The sequence below is a fragment of the Erithacus rubecula genome, assembly GCF_903797595.1.
Source record: "Erithacus rubecula genome assembly, chromosome: 6".
Lineage (NCBI taxonomy): Eukaryota > Metazoa > Chordata > Aves > Passeriformes > Muscicapidae > Erithacus > Erithacus rubecula.
The window spans coordinates 35,848,171-35,872,067 of NC_136688.1; the positions used below are offsets into that span (position 1 = coordinate 35,848,171).

The 23,897-nt window shown below is 37.2% G+C and overlaps 1 protein-coding gene across 7 annotated transcripts in view; it reads left to right on the top strand.

The window, feature by feature from the left end:
- NPAS3 (neuronal PAS domain protein 3) overlaps positions 1-23,897 on the top strand; it is a 582,446-nt gene that overhangs the window by 552,509 nt on the left and 6,040 nt on the right. For all 7 annotated transcript variants that reach the window (XM_079310215.1, XM_079310216.1, XM_079310221.1 and 4 more), the window contains 3 exons: positions 3,386-3,492; positions 19,483-19,630; positions 22,722-22,837. In XM_079310215.1, coding sequence (XP_079166341.1) covers positions 3,386-3,492; positions 19,483-19,630; positions 22,722-22,837 — 371 coding nt within the window. The remainder of the gene's footprint in view (positions 1-3,385; positions 3,493-19,482; positions 19,631-22,721; positions 22,838-23,897) is intronic.

Below are 23,897 nucleotides of genomic sequence, written 5' to 3' on the forward strand. Positions count from 1 at the left end.
CCTATGATCAGGATAGCACATCAATAGAAACTCTTATTTAAAAGGATAAACTCAATTGTTTTGTTGAATTAGGATCTTAAACAAAATAAACTAGGACTTCAATTATGAGGTTGTCTTTGCTGCCACATTGCTGCACTGCTGCAATACATTTTTTAATAATATTAGTTGAATATTAGAACACTTCATCTATACTTCCAATGCATTCTTTAGAAGTGAATATATATTTTTAAGCTTGGAAAAACTGCTTCATGGAAAGTGGCTTGCACAAAGTCACGGTAAAAGAGGACAGTGACATTAAAATTTGGGCTTTTTGCCTGAGACTTTACCCAGTGAATATCCAGATACTGTATAATCTGGCAGCTGGCAAAAGAGCTCTGGGGATAAGGAATAGGATCTAGAACAAAACTTTTTCCTTAAGTCTTTGATTTCACTCTGACCTACCTAGGTAGTAATGGAAAGCTGCTACCACTGCAGAGTTTTTGAAAGGCCTCTGTGAAATGAGTTTCTGGTATCTATCCAGTTCCTAATGAACAGATTCCCTTTTAACAAAATCATCTGCACTTACTGCTACCTTTATTGGCAACCTCCATAAAAAAATCCAGGAATCAAAAGATGTGGAAAAGGAACTGTTCCATCAGGTCAAGTATGATATGAACTTTTAGGCCAAATTAGGAAGATGTATCCTTTCACTGCTGTGAGTTTGGCATTTTTATGAGCCCTAAATTGTATGTGTGGGTTGTTGTTTTATTTTTTTAATTAAACATTTTTCTCAAACATTCCCTTTATATTCATGTAGCAATAAAACTTTCAAATGCCTGAGAAAAACATCACTGAAAACTTTAAAATTCATTAGGTGAGGTGCACTGATTGGTAATCACATAGAAAGGGCTGATAAGACACAGTAAATTGTGGTAAGACAGCAAGAAAGTGTTGAGTTTCTTAATGTTTTTTCAATTTTTAAGCTGAAGGCAACATTGTAAAGCAACTTTTCCTTGTTTGTGATGGATTTTATCTCATGCTAATGCAGAATACATACAGTGGTACTTTAATGTATGCTACAATAATTCCGCTCTAAGCTCCTGCTTAATATCTGTTTAAAATAGTTTTTAAAAGTGATTTCAAATAGTAGAAATACTTCTGCCAGTGCCAAGTGGTGAATGTGATCTCACTGAGGCAGCAGGATTTCCAGTTGTGGAAAATGAAATAAGACTGACAGAACCCGGATTTCATAGCAGCTACAATGCAGAGTGTGACTGTAAAAACTGGAGCAATGAGGAAAAAACAAACCAAAACAGAAGATGGGAAGGAATTAACGGAACAGCTTATTGAAGCTGTCAGATTAATTACCTGGGTGTTTGCCAGGGCTGTTCTCTGAGTCAGGGACGTTGGGATCTCTCTTCTGGGATTATAGAAAAGGGGATAAGGGTCCCTCCCTGAATATATGGGCTTGACTCCTGGCACTTGCAGGCAGCTACGAAATTCTTTGTGGTGCCACAGTAAAGCAAGCACAACATTGATGAAAACAGAGAAAAATGGATCCATGCTGGGCCAGCTGTAAGCACTATTTATGGAGCAATGGGGAGTTACTGGCAGCTGCAGGGAGTGTGGAGCAGAAGCCATGCCACTTAACTGAAATGAATGCTCACAGTGGACCATTGGATCAGCAGGGGTGAGATCAATAGTACTCCTACTTTTCCAAGTGGTTGCCTGCTTGAAACAGCAGTGAGCAGGAGTGACATTACTCAAGTCTTTGGGTGCATCTTGTTACTTTCCTCTGAATGAAGAGATCTCCTTCGTAATCCTGGACTCAGTGCACAAACTAGCCACACATTAGCTTCTCCCTGAGTCAAGATCTGTTAGCTATTTGTAAAAATTAATATTTTTCTTTGAGAGTGTAAAATAGAGATGCAAAATTTTGTTTCCTAAAACATGACATGTTAATCTGTGTCTATTTTGCAAATGTAGGATTTGTGTCATCTAAGATTCACCATCTAAAATAATCTAGGACTTCTTTATTAGTCAGTGGAGTGAGAAAAGCACCTGCAGGGGAAAAATCATCTCACATGGTGATAAATAAATAAAAGCAAAATTAAGAGACTAGAGTCAGGATCAGTCTGTGTGTTTTCAGAATCAAGTGTTATGGATTGGAGACCATGTGGATAGAGACAACAGCCAGTTTAATGTGGACTGTGATACCACATCTGGTAAAATGTGCCCAAAAGGAAATAAGCACATGGAAGAGGTTTGGCTTGCTAGCCATGACAGTGGTTGTCAGTAGTTCCTTCAGAAATGCAGAAACAGTCCTGTGCCTCAAGCCTACAAATGTGTGCACAATTTCAGCAAATGCAGCAGAACACTGTACCATATACCTGCCTTTAAATTTCAGTCATGTTAACAGTCCTGTAAGTCAGTGGAACCATTGATCTGCTCAAGCACAAGCCTATGCATATGTTTTACAGGACCACAGGATAGTGGTCTGCCTGAAGATTTTCCCTTTCTACTAGGCAAGCAGGATGGGATTTCCTCTTCCAGATCTTATCATAGAATGTACCACAATCATTGCAGATTATTTCAAACCCTAAAAAAAATATTCTATGTCTAGAAAACAGACATAGTTTCAAATGCTTGTTTGAGCAAGACATTTTCCAATTTTCTTTTTAATTTCTGTACTGTGTTTAAGGACATTGACACCTTGACTCTCCATGATACGAGTTTACACACACACACACACACACACACACACACTAAGGGCTGCAGAATAGATTTTAAAGTTTCTATGTGCAATAAACAACAAAGTCCCAGTTGAAAGGACCCAGAGTTAAAGCTGAGCTCCCAAATGAATTAGACTAAAAAAGATAACACCCTGAGGCATCTGTGTGTCTCAGCATTTAAATTATATCCCTTGAAATACGAGTTTGGACTTGGTGCCAAGAAATGGTTGAAGAGCTTTTTCATGAATATACCCAATAGAAGACCAATCTGTTGAAATGAAATGTGTCTCTAATCATTTGGTATAAACATAACATGTTTCTACTTTATTATGTAACCTTGAATCATCTTTGTCTTTTAATGAGGATTTTGGATTGCCACTAATGCTTTACAATTTCATGGAATTATATTGTCCTGGTGTTATGCTACATGGGGAATATGTACTAGAATTTAATTTTCCACTTAGTTAAATGGATAAAATAATTTCCAGGTTTCTTTAAAAAGAATTCTTTCTTTTTTTTTCCTCTAAGGCCTTGCCTCACTTATACAGATATTCCATTCAAATTATATAATGCTGAAAAAACTTTTTAGCAGATTTCACTTTCTGAGTCATTTGACAATTCTTTTGTTCTTTTCTTTCTCGAATTATAGGCTGTATGTTCTTTTTCCTTTTTAGGATTAGTGATTACATGGATCTGACCCCTGTAGATATTGTAGGAAAAAGATGTTACCACTTCATTCATGCTGAAGATGTGGAAGGCATTAGACATAGTCACTTAGACTGTAAGTATTTCCATTTTTTTCAAAATAATCTGGTGCAACAGCTGATTACTCCTAAACTATTATTTATATTCCACAACTGGGATCTTTGTCTTGCACCTGCTTTTTTTTTTTTTTTTTTTTTTTTTTTTGCTAGAGGTTTTCATAGAGGATGGCTTAAATGTAATTCTTTGTGTGATTTATTTTCAAATCTTTTTATAGGCATATAAGATCATTTAAATATGTGGAAATAGAGCATTATATTTGTATTACTTGAATTTCCAGCAGCTGTTAATTTACATGTGCTGTGCATTTTTTTAATCCTTAAAGAGGTATTGCTTACATGAGAAACTCCCTCCCTGGCACAGAATAGGAACTCCTCTTTGAGGATTTTGGGTTTTTTTCTGAATCATAATATGGAGGACAAAAACTGCAGCATAATTGGGATTTCACCAGGTTTTTGGACATGGAACTGAGCTACAGCTCTGCTAGTGCTTAAACATCCCTACATGTTAATATCTAAATGATCCCCATCCTTATAGCATCTAAGTCCCTGTTATGTGCACACTGGTAGTATCTGATTAGGGTAAGGATAACAGAAGAACAAAAATGTTGCAAGAGACAAACTTTGCCAGAGAACGTGTGCAATGTCTGTGTATGGGGGAAGGGAGGTTCAGCTTGATTCCTTGTAATTAAACTCTTTGTATTCCTCTTATTAAAAGCCATAGGGCCTAATTCTTTTCTTGTTGAGATCTGTTGACTTCAGTGATGGGGCTCCTGATTTACCCTTGTGCGAAAAAAGACTTAGGCCCATAATCTCTAATTTATCTGTGCCTGCAGTGAAGGCAGATAATTCTCTGGAAGTTTCAGTGACTGACTACATTTATGATTGACTTTGGTGTTTTTCTCAATGCAGAAGACAATCTTCAAACTGCTTGTTAAATTCAGAGCCACAAATTTGAATAACTCTGCTCCCCCTTCCTCACGTCCTACTAGCATTTCCTAATAAAAGGGCAGCAGCCCAAATGCAGCCACATTTAATTAGATTTTACAAAACCATATGACTATACTAGAAGGCAGAAAAAAGTGTTCCATCCCAAAATACCTTGATTGATCTGCAAGGGAAGATAGGATAACCCTGACTGGAAAGCAGGAGAATAGGGACAGCTTCTATGACAGCATATCAACCAACAGCAGGATTAGGCTGTAAAGATTTCAGAAGTTTCCAGAATGTAAAGTGTATTTGGCATAAGATCAGGTTAGATATATTTCTGCAGGAAAAAAAATCAACTATCCAAAGGGATAAACAAAGTAATTTTGTATAATTTAAATTTTAAGCATTTAATATCCAGGAGAATATGTCACTTGCTGAGAAATGAAGGAACAAATTCAGAAACTCAAATTCTTGATGCTCTTGAAACTGGAAGTCAAAAATGACAAGTTGCACTTTCACTGCACTATCTGACCAAGGAAATAAAAGATATTTATGACTCAGATTTACCATACCACCTGGCATAGATGAACACCCCATTTGAAAAAGACCTTAATCTTCTGAATGACCACTTCTCTCTGAAATAGGATATGTTTTATGTAACATTCATCTTCAGAAAAATTCAAGATCTATGCAGAGAGTATAAATGCAGTGTGGTCCAATGTAAGAGCACTGAACAAGGACTCAGGAGACCCTGAAGACAGGAATGACTTCTAGAAAATCATTTCAACTTACTGTGTTCCTGCTCTCACTGTATGTCCTGTTTAGCTGATTGGATTGCAAACTTTACAAACACAGGGATATCTCCCACTGTCAGCTCCAGCAGGATTCACAAACTTGGCTGGGTGGCTATAGCATAATTATTCTTGCTAGGCTAGTTGGTCTTTCCAATAGACAGGGCTGGTTACATCTTTTATGTATATTTCTTAACTTGCCTTATAGGAACAAGGTGCTCATAGAATCATTTAGGTTGGAAGGAACTCATCTACTGCTCAAAGCAAGATCAATACTAATTCACAGCAAATTTTTTAGCACTTTGTCTAGTTGATGTTGACAAACTTCAGCTTCTCCACAACTTCTCTGAGTGACTTGTTCCAATTATCTTAAGTGTCAGTTATCCTTAGAGTAGTTTTGGGGTTTTTTTGCTCCTATGCAGTTGGAATTTCCCTGTTTTGATGGTGCAGCTCCTGGCTCTGTCTTTGCAGTATCCTGCTTGCTGCTAGGTTCCCCTGATGTCACCTCAACTTCAGGCTAAGCAATGCTGGTTCCACACCCTTCCTCACAGAGCAAAGCACACCAGCCCCTGGGTGTCTTGACAGACCTCCTCTGAGCTCACTTGAGTTTATCAACATATTTCCTATGGTAGGAGCCTAAAACTAGATTCCTGATGGAATTTGAAGAGTGATGAGTGAAGGGGGATAATGTGTGCTCTGTGCTCTGCTGGCTGTACCATTTTTAGTACAGCTGTGATGATTCATGCTTAGCATAGTGTCCAGCAGGACCCCAGGTCCCTTTTCACAAAGCAACAACTCAGCCTGCAACATAGCAGGGAATCTGCCCAGATACAGGATTTTGCATTTCTCTTTTCATGTTCAACCTCATGCTCTTTACAAAAGATCTTCGAGTTTAAATTAGTCTTGGGAATAACTGGAAAGGTACATCTGCCAACTAGCTCTAAGTTCTGCAGAAGCCAAAGTGGTTCACCTCTTTACCCAGAGAGATGTTCAACTACTATCATTTGACAATAAAAATTGTATAGAAACCAAGAGAAAAAAATTGTAGAACCCCAAAATACATCATAGCAACTTGTCAACCATATAAAATCAAATTCAAACCAAACTAGAAAGAGAAAATCCTCCTGGTTTAGTCAAATTAGAATTAGAGCTAAAATTCACAGACTGGCAAACACTGGTTGTGGAAAGTAGAACCCAGCAGAACTGGTTCCCCAAAATAAAGAGCACAGGATATTTTCCAGTATAACATTAAAAAAAAAAATAAAAATTGAAAAACAAAATTGTGCAATATTTAGAAGAGGACCTGGAAGCTAAAGTAATGGATAGAAAACACTAGAACTTCAGAAAGTAGCAAACTAAAAAGGTTGCGTTTGCCGGAGAATGCAACCAAAAACTCTTGGTATATTTTTACAGGAAATAAAATAATATTTAGTGATTAAAGCAAGAAGAAATCCAAATTGCAATTGTAGATTTAAGGGTAAAAGAAACACAAGTAAAACTGCTATTCTGCCTATTTACTGGCAACATATCATAAGGAAAAAATAAGACCACAGCATCTTGCCTTCTCATCCAAGATATTCAAAAACATCAAAGAGAAAAACAAGCAAAGAAGAAATTGTTGCACAAAATCACACAGAAAAAAAAAATCAAGAGGGCTGTTGATGGCTTCAGATCATAGCAGCCCATTAGAAACTTAGAAAAGCAGGTCCTTGTTAACTCTATTTCAGATAAAAGAAGACAAAAGCAGTTTCAGGAATGTGACCATAACAAGTATAATTGTGAAGAAGGTCTGCAAGATTATAGCAATGACAACAGGCTTTTGTAAAGGAACTGCTGCCCTAATGAAAGGTCAGTTATGGTCAGTGGAAAAGCTTTCATTGGCTTCAATGGACCTGGGGTTGTGCCCTAAAAAAGTGATTTTTTTATGGACTAAAATTCTGAGCCCAGTGAAGTAAATAGCAAAAATTCCATTAAGTTCAAAATTTCTATTAGGTGATTTATGTTAGTTATGCCTTGATGCCCTTGTGAATTAGTAAAATAAAATTCATACTCTAACTATACATACACCTGCATTTTTAGCAGCACCATAATATATGGCACGATAACATAGGCTATTGAAACATAATTTTTTTCCAAATAAAAAAAAAAGTTTATGTCTGTTGTTTCTATTCTGTTTCATTCAAACTTTGAATGATCATGCCTTTTCACAAATCTCTCAGCCAATTTTTGGTGTTTCAGTTATACCTTATTAAACTCTTTCCTGCTTTAAAATGCTTCAGGATTTCCAGAGTTTGGGAATCTTCTCATTTGTTCGTCTTAACCATGTTTGTTGAACAAATTGCTGGTAGAATCATGACAGATATCACTTAACATAAACCAATTATCTCTCACAGACATCATGGTTAAAATGTTCTCTAGTCTAGCAGCCTGTACACATCCAGCATCATGGCCCAGCTGTTGGCTCAGCTAACACACAGCAGCTAAGCTGCAATAACTCCTGTTTCAATCCAAACCCTAAAAATTACAGGTCTAGCTGTACCCTGGCACAGATACAGTCTCTAATCCTAGTTCTGTAACAGAGCTCTTCATTAGATTCCATGGCATGAAGGAGTTGTAATTAAATGTTTTGTGTTTCATATTATGCATGGAGAACTGACACCCTGGAAAGAGCCCTCATGGCCCAGTTCAACTTTACCACTAGTAGGAATGGGGAAGGTGGCAGATCCTCTCTATTTACTTACCCTGCACAAAAGCATTGCAGGACTGAGCTGTCTCAAGCATAGGGCAGCTCGTACACTTCCACCAAGCCATGAGTCCCTGCAGGAGTAGAACTGCCCTTGTTCTTGTCACCACATCAGTGACCAAGATCCCTGATCTTAAAGCTAGCAGCACACATTTGATCAAATCAACACCAGAAATCAAGCAGATCAGGAAAACTACTGTTGTATCAGGTCTTAGCACTCTCTGTAGAATGCAGCAAGGGCAATTGCTGCTCTCGGGAGTATGATGCTGTGCATGTGTGCCTCCCTTTTTTTGACACTGTTATCATTCAGAAGTAACAGCCATTTTTAAGAAGTTCATTTAATGCTAAGAATGAATGGATGTCATATGCTGTAGGAGTATGCATCTTCTGTTTAATTGTAAAAAATTAATGGTCTTTATTGAACATCAAGTTACTGTTCAATGAAGGTCATTAAGAAAGCATCAAGGAAGGATAAAAGTCAAGACCTCTGAAGGTAACCATGAATATACTTTTGGGCAAATATATGATAACATGCCATCATTTCAAAATTAATATATTGTTTGCAAGAACATTGTTCATAAGTACATATACCAATTGGTATTGGTATATAATATGTGTTTTTCATTTTGGAATCCTAATTGAGGTCTAAATTCAGAAACCCTACTCTGACAAGAAAGATACTGTTGTCGTCAGCTATTGCTTAGAAAATATCATCCTCTTTCTTCAGGATTTGATTTACAGCTATGAGAAATGCAATTCCTCAGGAACAGTGAGCCAGGGCAGTTCATTTCCCATAAAGCAAAGGTCTCTGATGAGTATGTTTGGTAGCACTCCTCTACTTTATCTGGTTTCCAGTGGTTAGAATAATCCAGTCTTTCTGAAAATAAACTATTCCACGTTCACCTTTTTCATGGCTCTCCTATTTTTCAAGGAATATTGCCCCCTCAGTCTGCTTTTAAATCAGTTATATATTCATGATTTCTTTTATGTATATTCAGTAGAAAAAAAAAAATCTATTCTCTACAAAATATTGCTTAGTGGTTTAGCCTACCAGCTGTAGTTGAACTAACCCTTTTAACTTATGTACATCAGTTATAATTTTTTATTCTCTTAATAACCTCAAACACATGAAAAACAAATAGAATGAGTTTATAATTTCTAACAGTAAAATACTTCACATATTTTGCTATCATGCTGTGGAATAACTCTGCAATGTCAAGTAGCTCACAATTAGTAAAACTGTAGGGGGAAAAAAAGAAGTGTTTTGATCCTGAGGAATTTTTATCCTAATCAGATCGAAATTTCAATGCTCTTGTAGTGCTTAATATCTTCAATAACCAAAAAAATCAAACTGATTCCAATGTCAGGTTTTACATTCCAGGACTGAAATAAAATGCTAAAATATACAAATGAATCTCATGTTTGTACAAGTTTATTATCATCACTGGAAAGCAAGATTGATTCTAAATTAGGCTGATAGAATGCCAGGGATTTAGCCATTTCTTAGACTAAGCCAAACTGGCACCCTGAAGACAGCCTAGTGTATGTTGTTTTCAAAGTATTGCAGAGGTGCTGGTCTGACTACCAGCACAATCTTTCTCTCTGTCCATAGTATGGGTCTGCAAAGATATTTTTGTTGGACACTGGCACCCTATCATCCTTTTGACTGGAGATAGTGGTGATACAGAAAGATGAGGGAACAGGAGATAAGAAACTGGAAGAAATGGAAACATGTAAAGAAAGTATTTTTTCTTTTCGTAGAAGGCTAAAAAGGATCATGGACTTTGGTTTTAGCACATGCCCTGTGTTTGTTTTCAGTTCTGATGGATCTTAAAAGATGTATGCCTACCCAAGAGTCTGCATTTGTCATGTCTTTTAGCCTGAAATGCTCTGGAATCCTGAAGATGCTGTGTTTGCTCCTGCAAATTCTTCTTTGGGTTACATGAGATATTGGTCTGTCTAGCTTAATTTCTTTCCCTTTTTTTTATTTTTTAACAAAGCCAGGTACTTCAGAATAAGGGGAAAAACAGTATGCAACTCTGTGTGCCTTGTATTATTGTTTTATAAACTATTAACTCATGGCTGGCTCATTTCTTGACAGGTGATGCTTACATTTTTGTGTGTGGACGACAGTTGTTACTATTGTATTTTGGGGTTTAATTATCCATTAACCATAAAAATACTCAGAAATCATTTTTAATTCCAAGAAACTTCCAGTCTTCATGATATTTTGTGCCTCAGTTTTTCAAATGCAAATTTTTTTCTATTGGACAAATATTTTCTGTATGTAAAGTAGATAAATGTTTATCAGGAGAATCTGATCATTGGGATAGCTATTTAAATTATTAACTGCTAAGCCCAGTTGCAGAATTTTGCCTTCTGTAGCTTAGTAATATTCAGTTATTTTGCAAGATGCCTCAGACATTGTTTGCATCAATAACCTTTTAACTTAATTTCTGATGCTATTTCATCTCCAAATTAAATCTAATGCAATACTAATTTAGTACATTCCCATTTCAGTTTGTAGACTTTCAATTGTGTCTTCCACAGCTCATAGTTAGTTGAAATTTGCACCCAAAATCTTCTATTTTGACCTTAAAACTGTACAGTTTTAAGGTCAAAATAGGAGATTCTGGGTGCAAATTTCCAACCCCCAAAATAAATTTATATTTTGATACTATTCTTGTGATAAATTGCAGGAACATATGTTAAATTTCAAAGCCATGGGAATAAAGGATAGTATTGTACATGTTCAGCATCTTCACCTTCATTCTGTCCACCAAACTATTTCTGTGCTAACTTTTTGCTAGAGGATGTAAATATATGCCATTTTAAAATAGGACAGAAGTACTTCAGTCACATATCTTTCTACTTTCATTTCTGAGGTTCTCTTCAAGATTATTGAGACCAGAAGTTTCTGTCATCTTGTAGTCTAAATCAGAAAGTGTGTTGAAAATCCACTGAAAATCCAAGAATGGATTAAGGATTTTGTTTGTAGTTTACTAGGCTGTGAAATCCCCATCCTAAAATGTCACTATGAAGGTATGATGAAACCATTGCAGATTTTTCCAGGATTTTAAAAACCCATTAGTGCTATGGGCTATTCCTCTTCTTTTCATTTTTCAAAGGTCTGGACTGCTGACCTTGTGTGTCTAAGGGAGACAGTTCTCAAAGCTGTAAGGGCACAAAAACACTATCTGTAAACTGTGTAGCACATATCAAATGTGTGGCAGAAGGTCTTATTAGCACTCATTTGAAAGAACCTGCATAAATCACCTGAGGCTTTGCCATCCATGTGTCATGTGGTGGGTCCATGTTGGTTTTGATGCCTGATAACCTATAAAGTAAGTGGGCTGGTACAGGACTTTGCCTCAGTCCTTTGGGAATCCTTCAAAACACCTGAAGCCTTTTAACCCAATGTCCATATGTTGCCAAGTATTGCTTCTGAGATCACAAGATCCATAATTATTCCTAAGTTTTTTTATTTTTATTTCACATAGTTGCGTTTGGGTTTTGGTGTTGGTGGTTTTTGGGTTTGTTAGCACTAAGCTATCTTTTTAAGGCCTGTGGCCAAATTTGAAATCTTTGGGGTTTTTTTTTGCTTTTTACAAGTCATCTGGTATAAAGGGACAGTATGTTTCAAAAAGGTCTGCTGTCAGATGTGAGATGGTGATGAATCTTTGTGGTGGTTTGAGGGAGTTTGAACATTTGGTTGTGCCATACACCATGACACTGTGCCATGGATGCCTTTCCTCTAGAGATTAGCTTGAGGAAATCACTCATTTCACTCAGCCCAAGCACCCAAACAGGAACCCTTATCCCAGAAATGAAAGCATGTTTAAGGGATCCTGTCCTTGAAACAGACCATCTTTAACCCAGGTAATTCAAAGATAAAATTAATATTGCTGCCAATCTGCTTCCATGATTTTCAGTCTTTCTTCCTATTTTTGGGATATGTAGTTACATGTAGTCTGCAGATGCATTTGGCATGGAGGGGGTTATTTTCTAAAATCATTAATCTTACATAGGTTGTCATATGATGGCCATTAATATTAGTGGAGAGATGGAGACAGATTTCAGTTTCTTGAGCAAGCAGGGCCAAATTTCTCCTCTGATGTTGAGTTTTAGTAGCTAAGGGCAAAATTTGGATCTGGGATTTCATTTTCCCCTACAGTTTGAAGAGAGAGTTCATTAATGATAATGGAAGTTCTGTCTGAAGTTGGTGTTCAAAGCAGGTTTGGGTTTCTAAATGACCATTTCAATATTAACAGAAGAAAATCACTTTATGGCAGGATTGAAGTCATGGGGAGAGAGACAAACCATTAGGGGAAAAAAAGTTTAGAGAGAAAAAAGCCAATAGAATCCTAGGTAGAAAAATCTACTGCTCATTTTTCAATCCAGTCTGCCAGAAAATAAACTTATATAGTTTATTTACATCCATTTTATCTATAGAAACCACAGAACAGTTTTCTAATTGCATGCCATAAGCTTCCTTTGAATAGTGCCTCTAGCAGTACATTGCATTCCATTTGATCAATACCTACATAATGTTTTGAAATAAACATTTTACCTAGAATTATATAGTCTTGTTAATATTCATGGTTATGCATAATTATAAAGTTGTCATTTCAGATGTTGGGCTGTGGGAAAATGGTATGTTATAATAATTAGGAAAAGAAGAGAGGGAAAAAAAATGCCTCTGTTGTTCAAGTAGGAGATGATTTCCACAGTTCTGGGAAACACTATTTTTTGTGTCGTTGTTGGGTTTTAATAAATTTGTACTGCTGCTGTGAACTAATGTCATGTAAACTGATAATATGGAATTGATTTTAAACAAAGTATCTTCCTAGTCCTAATCTGAGATAATTTTCACATGCAGCATGCAAAATCTTCCTCACTGCATTTGGCAAGTTACAAACTGTAATCCTAACATGGTTCCATATTTTTTAAGTTTGACTCAGACCACTTTTAACATTTGCTTTTCTGCAAAGAGGCAGGAAAAGTATTGCTTAGTTTTTAAACATACTTAAGGTTTCAAATTTTTCTAAATGCCTGATTAAGGCTCTTTTCTTTCTGCGAGGTTGTTGATACTTAATTTTGCCTAATTTATCACATATTTATGTATGTAACAACCCTACACTGGAAGATTATACAGTATTTCAGATTGCAAAGTAAGCAATGAACCAATTGCCATACTTAGCATTTTTAGTGGCTGTAGATGCTCAAAAGAATACCCCAGGTGAATGAAGAAGTTAGGTGGGAGTTTGAATATCAGTGAAGTACAGTTTCCTTTCTTGAACCTGATCTGCTGCTTCCTGCTTGTGGTATGAAAAGATGAATTTATGTTTATAAACCTGTTACTATTACTCTCTGATATTCATATCACAGTAGCAGCCAGGTCTCAGTCAGTGGTATTGACATGATAGATTGCATTCTGCCCTATGCTAAAAAAGATGTTCTCTGTCCAGCACTCAGGGCTTTCTACTCTCATATGCTGTGAGTAAAATGCAGCTTTCTAAAGTCTCACAGAACCAGTATTTTCTTAAAAGAGTTATCATCTTTGTATTTTTCTTAGGACTCTGTTGAGATACAGTGAGTCAGACAGGGCTGGTAAGGAGCTGCATGCAATGAAGAGAGGTAGAGCAGCGTGACCCACAGGGACCCTTGGGATGGGAGGGTGGCATTCTTTAACAAGCTGTCCTGGTTTGAAGGACAGGTGTCTGCCAAGAAAGGCAGGAGCTTCTCTTTGAAATGGAGAATATAAACCCCCTCCCTCCAAATTATTATAATTTGGAAATTAAGGGGCTCTCAGGCAAAAATATAGGGATTAGGAATAACAGCTCTTTATCAGGAAAATTAAAATAGAAATACAGTATTACAAAGAACAAACCCAAAACACTGACAAAGTCAGAATACAAGGTAACACCCTGTCAGTCAGGGTGTTGGTAGCAGTCCAATTAAATAGTGGCTACAATCCCCCTGGAGTGTTAGATGTGGTTCAGTTGAAGCAGTGGTCCTGTGGAAGGGTGCAGTTTTCCTCTGAAGGTCCAGGGATTGTGTGGAAAGGTCTGGTTTTCCTCTGGAATTCAGTGGAAAAAGGCTGCTTTGGGACCCAAAATTTCAGTTTTTATCTAGGTAGGAAAGGCTTGGGTCCTCTGCCTGGCTGGAGCATCTCCCAATGGGGTAATGTAATTTTACCAGTCAGACTTATTTTATCAGACTTAATGGGCCAACAGCAGATGATATCTTCCTGGAGGGAGGATGGGTTGTGAAAATGTAAAGATGATTGCCCCACCTGGTTTTAAAGATGGCCCATTAGCAGATGGTATGTGCCACAGAGATCAGGGTCACTGCCCCACCCGGCTTCAACAGATGGGGATAGAATACACATTTCTGGCCACATCCTGTATTGCAAGCCAAGACACAAACAATCTGCTCTGAAGGCCTTGCTGTTGGCCCAGGAGGCAGACTGCATTTGCACACTGTCCAGGCTGAAGTCACCTCCTCCTCACTCTACCCCAAGATGGAGATCCAAGACAGGACTGTTTGTGGAGAATTACGTAGTTGACATATCACTCACCACATCACTCCTATCATCTACCTCCCAATTCTGTAGCAAGTATCATTTAACATTGCTAAATATTTTTCATTGCTGAAATCCAATTTGTGGATACCAACTATTTAAAACATCTAGCTCACTAATTGCAAAATCTATAGGAAAGTCCTTACAACATCAAAGACTCACTTGATCCTCGGAGCTGTTATAAATGGAAAACTGTCTCTGTTACAAGCAAATAAGGCACTTAATGCACTCTTTCTGGCTGTGATGCTGTTTTTCCTGTGGGTTTTGAAAATGACCTTCCTGTAAGCATCAAGGACTGTAACTTTTCAGATAAAGAAACTTGTTCTTGTTTTAAGTCTATGCCAGGTTCATTCCCCTATAGTCCACAGTTTTCAAAAGCAGAAGAAAAAGTAATCCAGAATTAAAAAAAATAAAAACCCCTCTATTTCCAGAACGAAGTTACCCTGTCAGCTTGCCTTGGGCCTTAGGTGGAGAAGAGGAGATTAAAGAGTCAGTATTCCTTTTCATGTTTCGTCTGCCAGTTTTGTGAATGTAGAAAGAGTACTTGTGGCTGCAGCTAAGTATCCAACTGTAGGATTAAGAACGGCAATTTCATTCTCATGCAGTAAATTAAAAATATTCTTATAAGTTTACAGTGAGAGGAGTTCAGTATCAATACCATCCAGTCATTGATAAAGGTATTTCAAGGAGAAGGGTGAATAGCACAGCAGATGTAACCTCAATATTTTCACCGATTATAAAGAGGCTCTTTGTGAAGCTGTGTGAATATGTAAGATGATCTCATCATTTCCTATTTACTCAATACTTACCTGAATACGCAATATAGTGTAGCTTTTAAATGCATATGCACATGAGTAAAATGTCCTTTTGTAAGAGACTTTGCTAAAAGACTGCTTTTGATACACAATTTCTTCATCTCCTCTTCAAACTGAATTAAGCTACTTCCTTCTTTTAAAACACAACTCACTATTTAGAAGCTTTGGCTTTGATTTCTCAGAACAGCCTTACAGGAAGAAACTATGTTCTTTTTCTATTTGTAACCATATTTCTGAAGACAAACTTGTACTGATTTATTTTAATTTTCTAACAGAAATAGGTTCCTGCAAAGAACACTGACTGTTTCTTCTTTTTCCCCCTCCTTCATTCCACCGCTACAAGAATATTGCTGTGCACAAAGCTACCAAGGAAAACTGAAATCCCTCTGTTGGGAACTGTGTACAGAGCAATATATTCATACTTTGAGAAATAAGTGAGGGGTTTTTTTATTTCTTAGCATGATATACTGTGCACTTCTTGCATGCCAACAACTGAATTCAAATTGAGGAACTAGGTAACATTTCAGCAAATTTTAATCAGGTTTAGTATCCACCATTTTAGCAAATATATCTGTGTAGCTGACATAAAGGTCACCAATTTTAAAACATTAACCCTCAGTTAGTCTCTTTGATTAGAGGGTTTGTGTATATGTCTGTCTGTGTATGTATTTTTTAAAATTATATTACCCAACCCTGCGTAATCCCATCACATGCACCATCCCACCAATGTGATCCCAAGTCTTACCTTGTCTGCCATACTGGGTACTTCATATATAAAACAAATAGAAATATAAAATGATTTACACTGCTCAGTGAGGGAGGGATTTGCCTGAAAACAAAATATCGTGAACATTCAGGATGTAATCTACATGGCATTACATTTTCAGAAGATGCTAAACTGAAATGCATGGTCTGTTGTTAAAAAACATAACTTCACATGAAATGTATGATCTGTTGGTAGAAAACATAACTTCACAATCAGATTTTAGAGTGGCATGACTCTTTGCTTTAATTTCTTCTCCAAATCAGTGACTTTATTACTGGACTCTCCATACCTGCAAACTGAAGATCTTTAAAATGAAACTGGGCTTTACTCAGTAACTAGGTTATCAATAAACTGGATAGGTTTCCCTCCCTGATGCCTCCTTATAATTGCTTTTTTTCTTGCCTCAAAATTCTCATCTAATTTCTAAGTTGCAGGTTAGCAATGCCAGCAGTTAAAAAAATGCTGTCAATTAGAAAACATTACAATTTTTTTTTTCATTATCTTCTTTCATCACATTTAGAAATTTCTTTCCACGATATACTGTGAATTTTGCAGAACTGACCTGGCCTAGTGCACTCTCAAAGGAGGTAAGAACCAGATTTAACAGCACAGTGCAGCTCGCCTGCCAGAGAATCCCTTTACAGAGAGAATTTTTATATTGAATCATGGGACTTCCTTCAGAGTGGGTCCACAAATCTCTTATATGAAATGTGCTGTAGACAGATGCAGCAAGGAAAATTCTGTATATCTGGTAATATATCTGAGCTGGCCAAAAATAGAGTGGGAATTTGCAGGTAGATGAACTTCATGAAAAGTTCATTTTTAATGCAGTATTCCAGACATTCTTTGGATATGTTCTTTGTACTTGGGAGCCTGAACTCTGAGTATAGATGGTTTGTGTATAGTTATGATGCACTGAATTCTCATTCTTGAAAAAGCAGGCATCTTTTCCTCTTTTCCATAGTTCTGAAATGAATTCTCTGTTCAGTCCATGACACAGACTTTTCCAATGGTGCAACAACCAATATAAAAGTTACTGAAGGATGAAGGACTTCTCTAGGATGACCAAAAGAGCTGGAGAACCTGGGTCCTTATAACTCTCACTGTGCAGAACTGCAGTGTGCCCTTCAACCACTGGCTAGTGACTCACCTGGTACTTTGATTTTCAAATGTGTATGTGGACAGTGGTCCTTTGACATCTGTGTAGCACGGTAAACTCCCTAGATAAAAACTGCTCCAAGGAAGATAATAGTGTATTTAGTAGGTACAAGTGCAGATAGATTTTACCAGCTCCTGCACTCAACTGTGGGTATTCATGTTTCCAGAAGAAAGTTCTGGAAAAGTATCACTCCACACCTGTGTGCACATCAGTTTTACACTCAGCTGTAAGCAGAGTATTCTGAATGCCCTGTTTTACTGAAATGGAAATGCCTACCATAATCAAAACTTACAGCAGTGCTTTTCTTCCCTTATTCTTCATAACTGATAAAGTTGGGCTAATTTATGTGAGATTGTTTTCTAAAGTGCCTTACAACATTGGTTTGACAGAAATGCTGGGTAGTCTGTTGTTCATATTTTATCTTTATTCTGCTGTATAATGAGGTTTTGAAGACAATGAATTATCATAGTAGAATATTTAGAGCTTGAAATACAAAAGTAAAAATTTAGGGAAATATTGATGTCTGCTAGCAACAAACTTAGTTCACTAGACGCTGCTGAAAAACAACAAGACCCAGATACAAATATTTGTTTATATTATAGCTGCACATAACTTGCTCTTCACATTCACTTTACGTCACTATTTTACATGCATATTTTTCTCTAGTAGTTGAAAAATTGCACTGGGGGTTGAGGGATACCTCCAAGGTAAGGAAACATCACTGTTTGTATGACTGCCTTTGTAAACATCTTTTTCTGTAGATATCTACTGTACACGGATTCAGATATAGATTCATTCATATGTATAATTGGGGGTATAGACATTTGGTTAACTTGAAAGCTCCAAAGTGTCATTTGTCACATTTATGGTAAGAACTTTACTGCCTTAAATACTTATCCTTTTCCAAAGTGACTTCTTTTCTCTCAAAAAAGAAAAAAAAAAAAAAAAAACAAAAAAGAAAAAAAAGAGAGAAAAAAAAGAAAATGTACTTCATGAAACTATTGTATATGAAGCACTTATTAGCCGTAATTAAATGGACAATATGAATTTACTACGTCTTTAGGACTCTGGCTTGTTCTGGTTTAGAGCAAGATGATTAATGCAAATACATATTACTTGAGATAACCATTTAGCAGCTAATTTAGCCAAATTTATTACAGCAGTTAGAGGTTTTTCATTTTAGCAGACGGAGACAAGGACATGACAAAAGCAGGCAGCGAATGTGAAGGCACACTGCCCTCTAGTGCACCAAGCTTTGTGGGAATGGAGGGGAGTGCAGGGAGGAAAGGGCTCCAGCCACAGCCCTGCCAGGTCTGCTGCAGTTCAGGGTTTATGAAAGATCTGCCTCTCATTCCCTTCCCCTGACACGGAAGAATCAGACACAAAACAAATCCCTTTCGACTCGGCAATATTTTGGCTGAAGTATTACTTTAAACATCTGTATTTCTCAGCTGTCTTGCTGTGAGCGTTTAACAGCGCCGTTTCACGTTACTGATTGCTTTTACTTGTCCCTCTGTCTCCTAGCACATTTCAAGCCCTGGAGAGAGCCGTCACTCCTGGGCTCTAACCAAGCCATTCTGTGCCTCCCTTAGGCCTCTTTCTCAGCCTGTTGGTGGATTTACTTTGCTCTGGTAGAAAGTAAATTCTCCAAAGACTTTTCCCCCACTGACCAGTGGAGATTTGGTTCATCTGAGAACTGTAAATTCTGTTTGACAAGATCAAAGAAACAGATGTATAAGTTCAGTGGTTGATATCGCCTGCAATGAGGAGAAATGATCAAAGCAGCAGGGGTAGAGTATCTTCCCAAACCTTTCAAATATCCAGAATCTCAAAGAGGTCTACCTAGGAGCTATGAATAAATCACATATAAATTTGCCTCTTTTTTTCCTTTTCTTCTTTTACAGTTTGACATTGAGTGCATTGGAAATGTCCACACAGCAATAAGTATTCCAAGAACCATAGAGATTTGTAGTATTTTTTACTTTTCTTCTTCCACTAGAGTTTCCAGAAGCAGATTAAAATTATACTTTAAAAACCTGCAAAACGTGTAGCTATAGTAATACTGAACTTCAGATGATGTTTGTCATCTCACTGGCATTAAATCCAAAGGAAGCCAAGTAGCTTCTGCTTACACTTGTGGCAGGTTGTGCAACAAAGGTCATTTTACCACAATTCTAACACGTCCTCTATCTTGCTTGTGTTTTGTTTGTATTTTCCTGTCAGTGCTGAATAAGGGTCAGTGTGTAACAAAGTATTACCGCTGGATGCAGAAGAACGGAGGTTATATCTGGATACAATCTAGCGCAACCATAGCTGTCAACGCCAAGAATGCCAGCGAGAAGAATATCATTTGGGTCAATTACCTCCTTAGGTAGGTCTCCTCACTCCTCTCGCTTGAAATGCTGTCTCTGCTGCTTGTCTCTGTCGGTGAGAGGTCTAGGGAAAAAACAACAGCCTACTAGAGAAAGTTAAGAACTTTCCATACAGTCCACATCAAAAGCCGTTTTTTAGTAGTTATTGAGGCATCTGTCGAATCTCAGCACATGAGAATATTCTTGTTATTATGCTGCCTCAGTCTTGAAATAAACCCTCCACCATTTTATTGCATGCCCTGAAGTCTACTCAAACTGAGCTTAAAGATAAAAATTATCCACACCAATTTTCGGTGTCTGTGTTATAAAATCTGGTGTGAAGGGTTTGGCACTGCTTTATTTGGATATTAAAAATGCAAACTGCTGGTATGCAAAAATAAAGTTATCTCTGAAAGGTATTTGCCAGCTCACTCCAGAAAGAGGAACTTTCTCAGGACAAAAAAGGCTCAAACTGTTTTGTTGTTCCTATAAGCATCAGATAATATTCACACTGAAAAATGCAAAATAGGATTTAAAAATAGAAGTACTATAAAGTACTATTTTAAGCTGTCAGAACTATATTTTAAGCTGTCAGAACTATTTTAAACAGAAATAGCAGTAATGGCTTGAATGAAAGGCTGTTCCCTGAGAAATTCTGTTTCACCAAAGTATTTTTAAAGAACTGGTTTCGGAGCTCAAGGGAAAACCAACAGTCATTGAGAGACAGTGAATTATAAACCTGACCTTTCTCATCTGAAAATACCTTTCAGCACAATCTGTTTTGTGAAAATGTTCAATAAGATTGGGAGTTTCTGTTTCATTCCAAAACAGGACAAACAAACAAAAAAATTTGAAACCTTGAGATTGTCATGAAATGCAATTGTCATTTTCTGGCCTGTTCTCTTTTTAAGTTGCTTGTCATGGTTTGTTACATTCCCTTTGATGCCATGAGAGTTCAAAGTGATGTCTAGGGGTTAGATTGTGACTTATTATGCCAAGTCCAGCAAGCCCTGAAGAGACTGTGCCTGCCTAAACTTGCATGTTGAAATGCTTTTGATTCCCCTTTTGGGGAAGAGAAGGAAGAAATCCCTGGCAGGAGAGCATTGTAGGGCTGCTGTGGGAAACCTTGCATGGCAGTGGAGTTTTCACTGGCACTTGGAATTTTTTTGTCCTGATATGATTGAGCACAGACTTTTCTGAATATATCCTTATCCTGCTACATTTTTTGTCTCTTTTTTGCAAGTGTGAGGCAGAATGTGGCATTTTAAGAGGTCAGCTTAAGGCTGACAATTCTGAATTGAGGCAGCTTCACTGCCTCAGTCCTTAACAGGGCTGCAAAATGCCCAGAAATGTTCTCCTATTTCCAGCTCTAGCTGTAAAAGTCATCCATAAGAATTATTAACAGCTGGCTCTGTCCCCTTTGCTGCTTTCCAGACAATAGGTGAACCTAGTCCACAAACATCCCACAAAATAATTTTCTCTACAAGCAGAATACACTTACAAAAAAAGAAAAGCGGTTGGTCTTCCCCAGGTCTCCTCCCAGAACCTGTATTTCATTCACCACTTTGTTATAGAAATATTAACATCTTCACTGAATTTGTATTTTTAATTTAGATTTCTCCTTGTACTGGAATACACAAAAGATCCAAATGCCCAAATAATATTTTAATAACAGATCAAGGCATAATTAGGTCTACTCTTAGCAGGAGTACTGGTCTGTATACATTTCCATGCATTAGAAAGTATGATTCAGCTGTCTGTAAAAGGATAGACTAATTACAGTGACAGGGAGGATTAATGCTGTTCTTGTTCTACCAACTTGTTATTCACAGTGTGAAAGCCCTCAGACATCTTTTGCTTGGAGGGGGCAAATTTGGGGACTGCCCTGGGATGCAACAGAATAAAGTCACTTTGTCAGGACGAAGCCATAAAGATGATAATCATAATATGGCATCTCAATATGAACTGTGTGAACTCAGAGTTTTCACAGTACTCTCTGAGAGGCTGAATATGAGAATACTGTCAGTGTGATAGTGTGTCAGGCACCCCAAGTGCTGCCTCTTATTGTTCTGTGCAGGACTCAGAACCTGAATTTTAACTGTGTGGAAACATTCACCTATTCAAATATTATTAAATACTTTGTTATTTTTAATATTCTCTACCTCTTATGGTTAATCTGTTCCCCTTAATTTGCATGCATTTAAGAAAGGGACACATTTCAAAAGGAACAAACCAAGCAAAAGCATAGTGTTGTAGGGGTTTTCTTCCATTTCTCTGGCAGTGTAGCTTTTTTAGATTGCAGTCATGTTCATTGCTAACAAGTCACAGGTGAGCACCACATGAGCAGATGAAGATATGATTATAATGGGTGTGTTGACAGTTCTTTATCCCTAACATATGCATCTTAGCATGCACATGTGCATCTGTCACATAGTTAGAGAGCTTGTTTTTGGTTTCTTGCTGATGTGGATGTATGTGTGCAGTGTTTAAAAAATATGTAACTTATTTTATCTAATTTTGGGGCGGATTCTTTGGAGCAGTGGTCACTTCTTTAGCCCTAGCTGAGCACCTTCACAATAACTTCATGTATGATATGCTTGATTAAAATGGAATGTTGAGCAAAACAGGTATTGAAAGGACTGGCAAGGTTGATAGAGAACATTTCTACAGAGATAACTCTAATAGACATTGCCAGTGGGAGAGAAGCAGATTGGAAAAGTTAAAACACTCTCTCTGTCCTCCCAGGCACAGTAGTGGGATCGAAATCAAGATATTTTGTTGTTGAATGATTACACAGTGTAGCTTTACTGCTAGATATCACACAAGCCATGATGTCCCACTTCAGCAAGGATGCTTTGATAGCTCTGTAACTTCACTAGAATCAAACAAGGTTTAGTATCTGGTCAATAAAAGTATTTGACTGCAGTATTAAAATAAACCTTCACAAAATTCCTGCTGTGAAGCTCTGAAGCCAAAAATACATGTTTCTGTGTTTAATCTGCTATTCTTCCTATTTATGTTCTTTGTTCCTGAACTTTGATATGAAAAGAGGAAAAAATCATGAAACCGCAAATCATCCAATTGTGTTTATATTTGCTGTATCCTCTTCAGTAACCCAGAGTACAAGGACACTCCAATGGATATTGCACAACTTCCTCATCTACCAGAGAAAACCTCAGAATCCTCGGAGACCTCTGACTCAGAATCAGACTCAAAGGACAACTCAGGTAACACACATGGTGTGCCTTTACACCCACAAGAGGTTAATATTGTGAAAGCCACATGGTCAGCTTTTACATCTTGCAGTTGCTTTTATTTCTCAAGTATTGCTTCATTATAACAAAGAAAAAAAAATCATATAACATTAAATTGAAAAACACTAGCAAAATCTTTTAATGACCTTAGCATTTCCATTTCCTCAGAATTTCTCTTCAGTTTTTTTATGCATTCTTGCCTACATATCACCAAACTAAATATTTGATTTCCCAGCTGTGCTTATGAACAGGTATTGTGCCTTGTGCAGAGGACTTGGGATTTCAACTGTTGGATAAAATTCGAGTTCTTCTCTTTCCAAAGTAGGCAGACATTCTACAGAGAGGTCTCTACTGTCAATCTTTATAACTCTTTTCCCTGTATAAATACATTCTTGAAGAGTCTCACTAGGGGGCAGTGAAGATTGAAAAATTTGAGAGTTTTCTTGGGTTAAAAGTTATATTTAATTAAAATGTGTGGGTTGGAGAACTTGTTTCTAAGCTCCTTAAGTCTGGAACTTCAGCTGTTATTTAAAAGCTGAGTGTACTTGTCAAACTCTATGTGTAAATTAGTTCTACAGATGGTCCAGTACACAGATGGTTCACACATTCCCTGTTAGTTTTAACAGTGATTACCTAGGCACATCTGGCCTTGAAAGAAGTGAGTTTTCCTGTAGCCCAAGAAGTGAGGACATTACTCTGTTGTAGCTGCTGTGTGTAGAATGGATGGATGGATGGATGGATGGATGGATGGATGGATGGATGGATAGATAGATAGATAGATAGATAGATAGATAGATAGATAGATAGATAGATAGATAGATAGTTTTTCTCTCATGTCTATGATAACAACCAAAAAGTCTAGAGAAAATGGATCATGGTGATATAAATCAAGAAAAAGCGAGAAGAGGATCAGGCTATTATATTATATTATATTGCATTACATTATGGCTGTAATTTTATTTGTTCTCCTTTGACAGCTTAGTTTTAAGTCAATGTGCAGGCTTGCTGACCACTGTCATTGGGAATTTCTTCA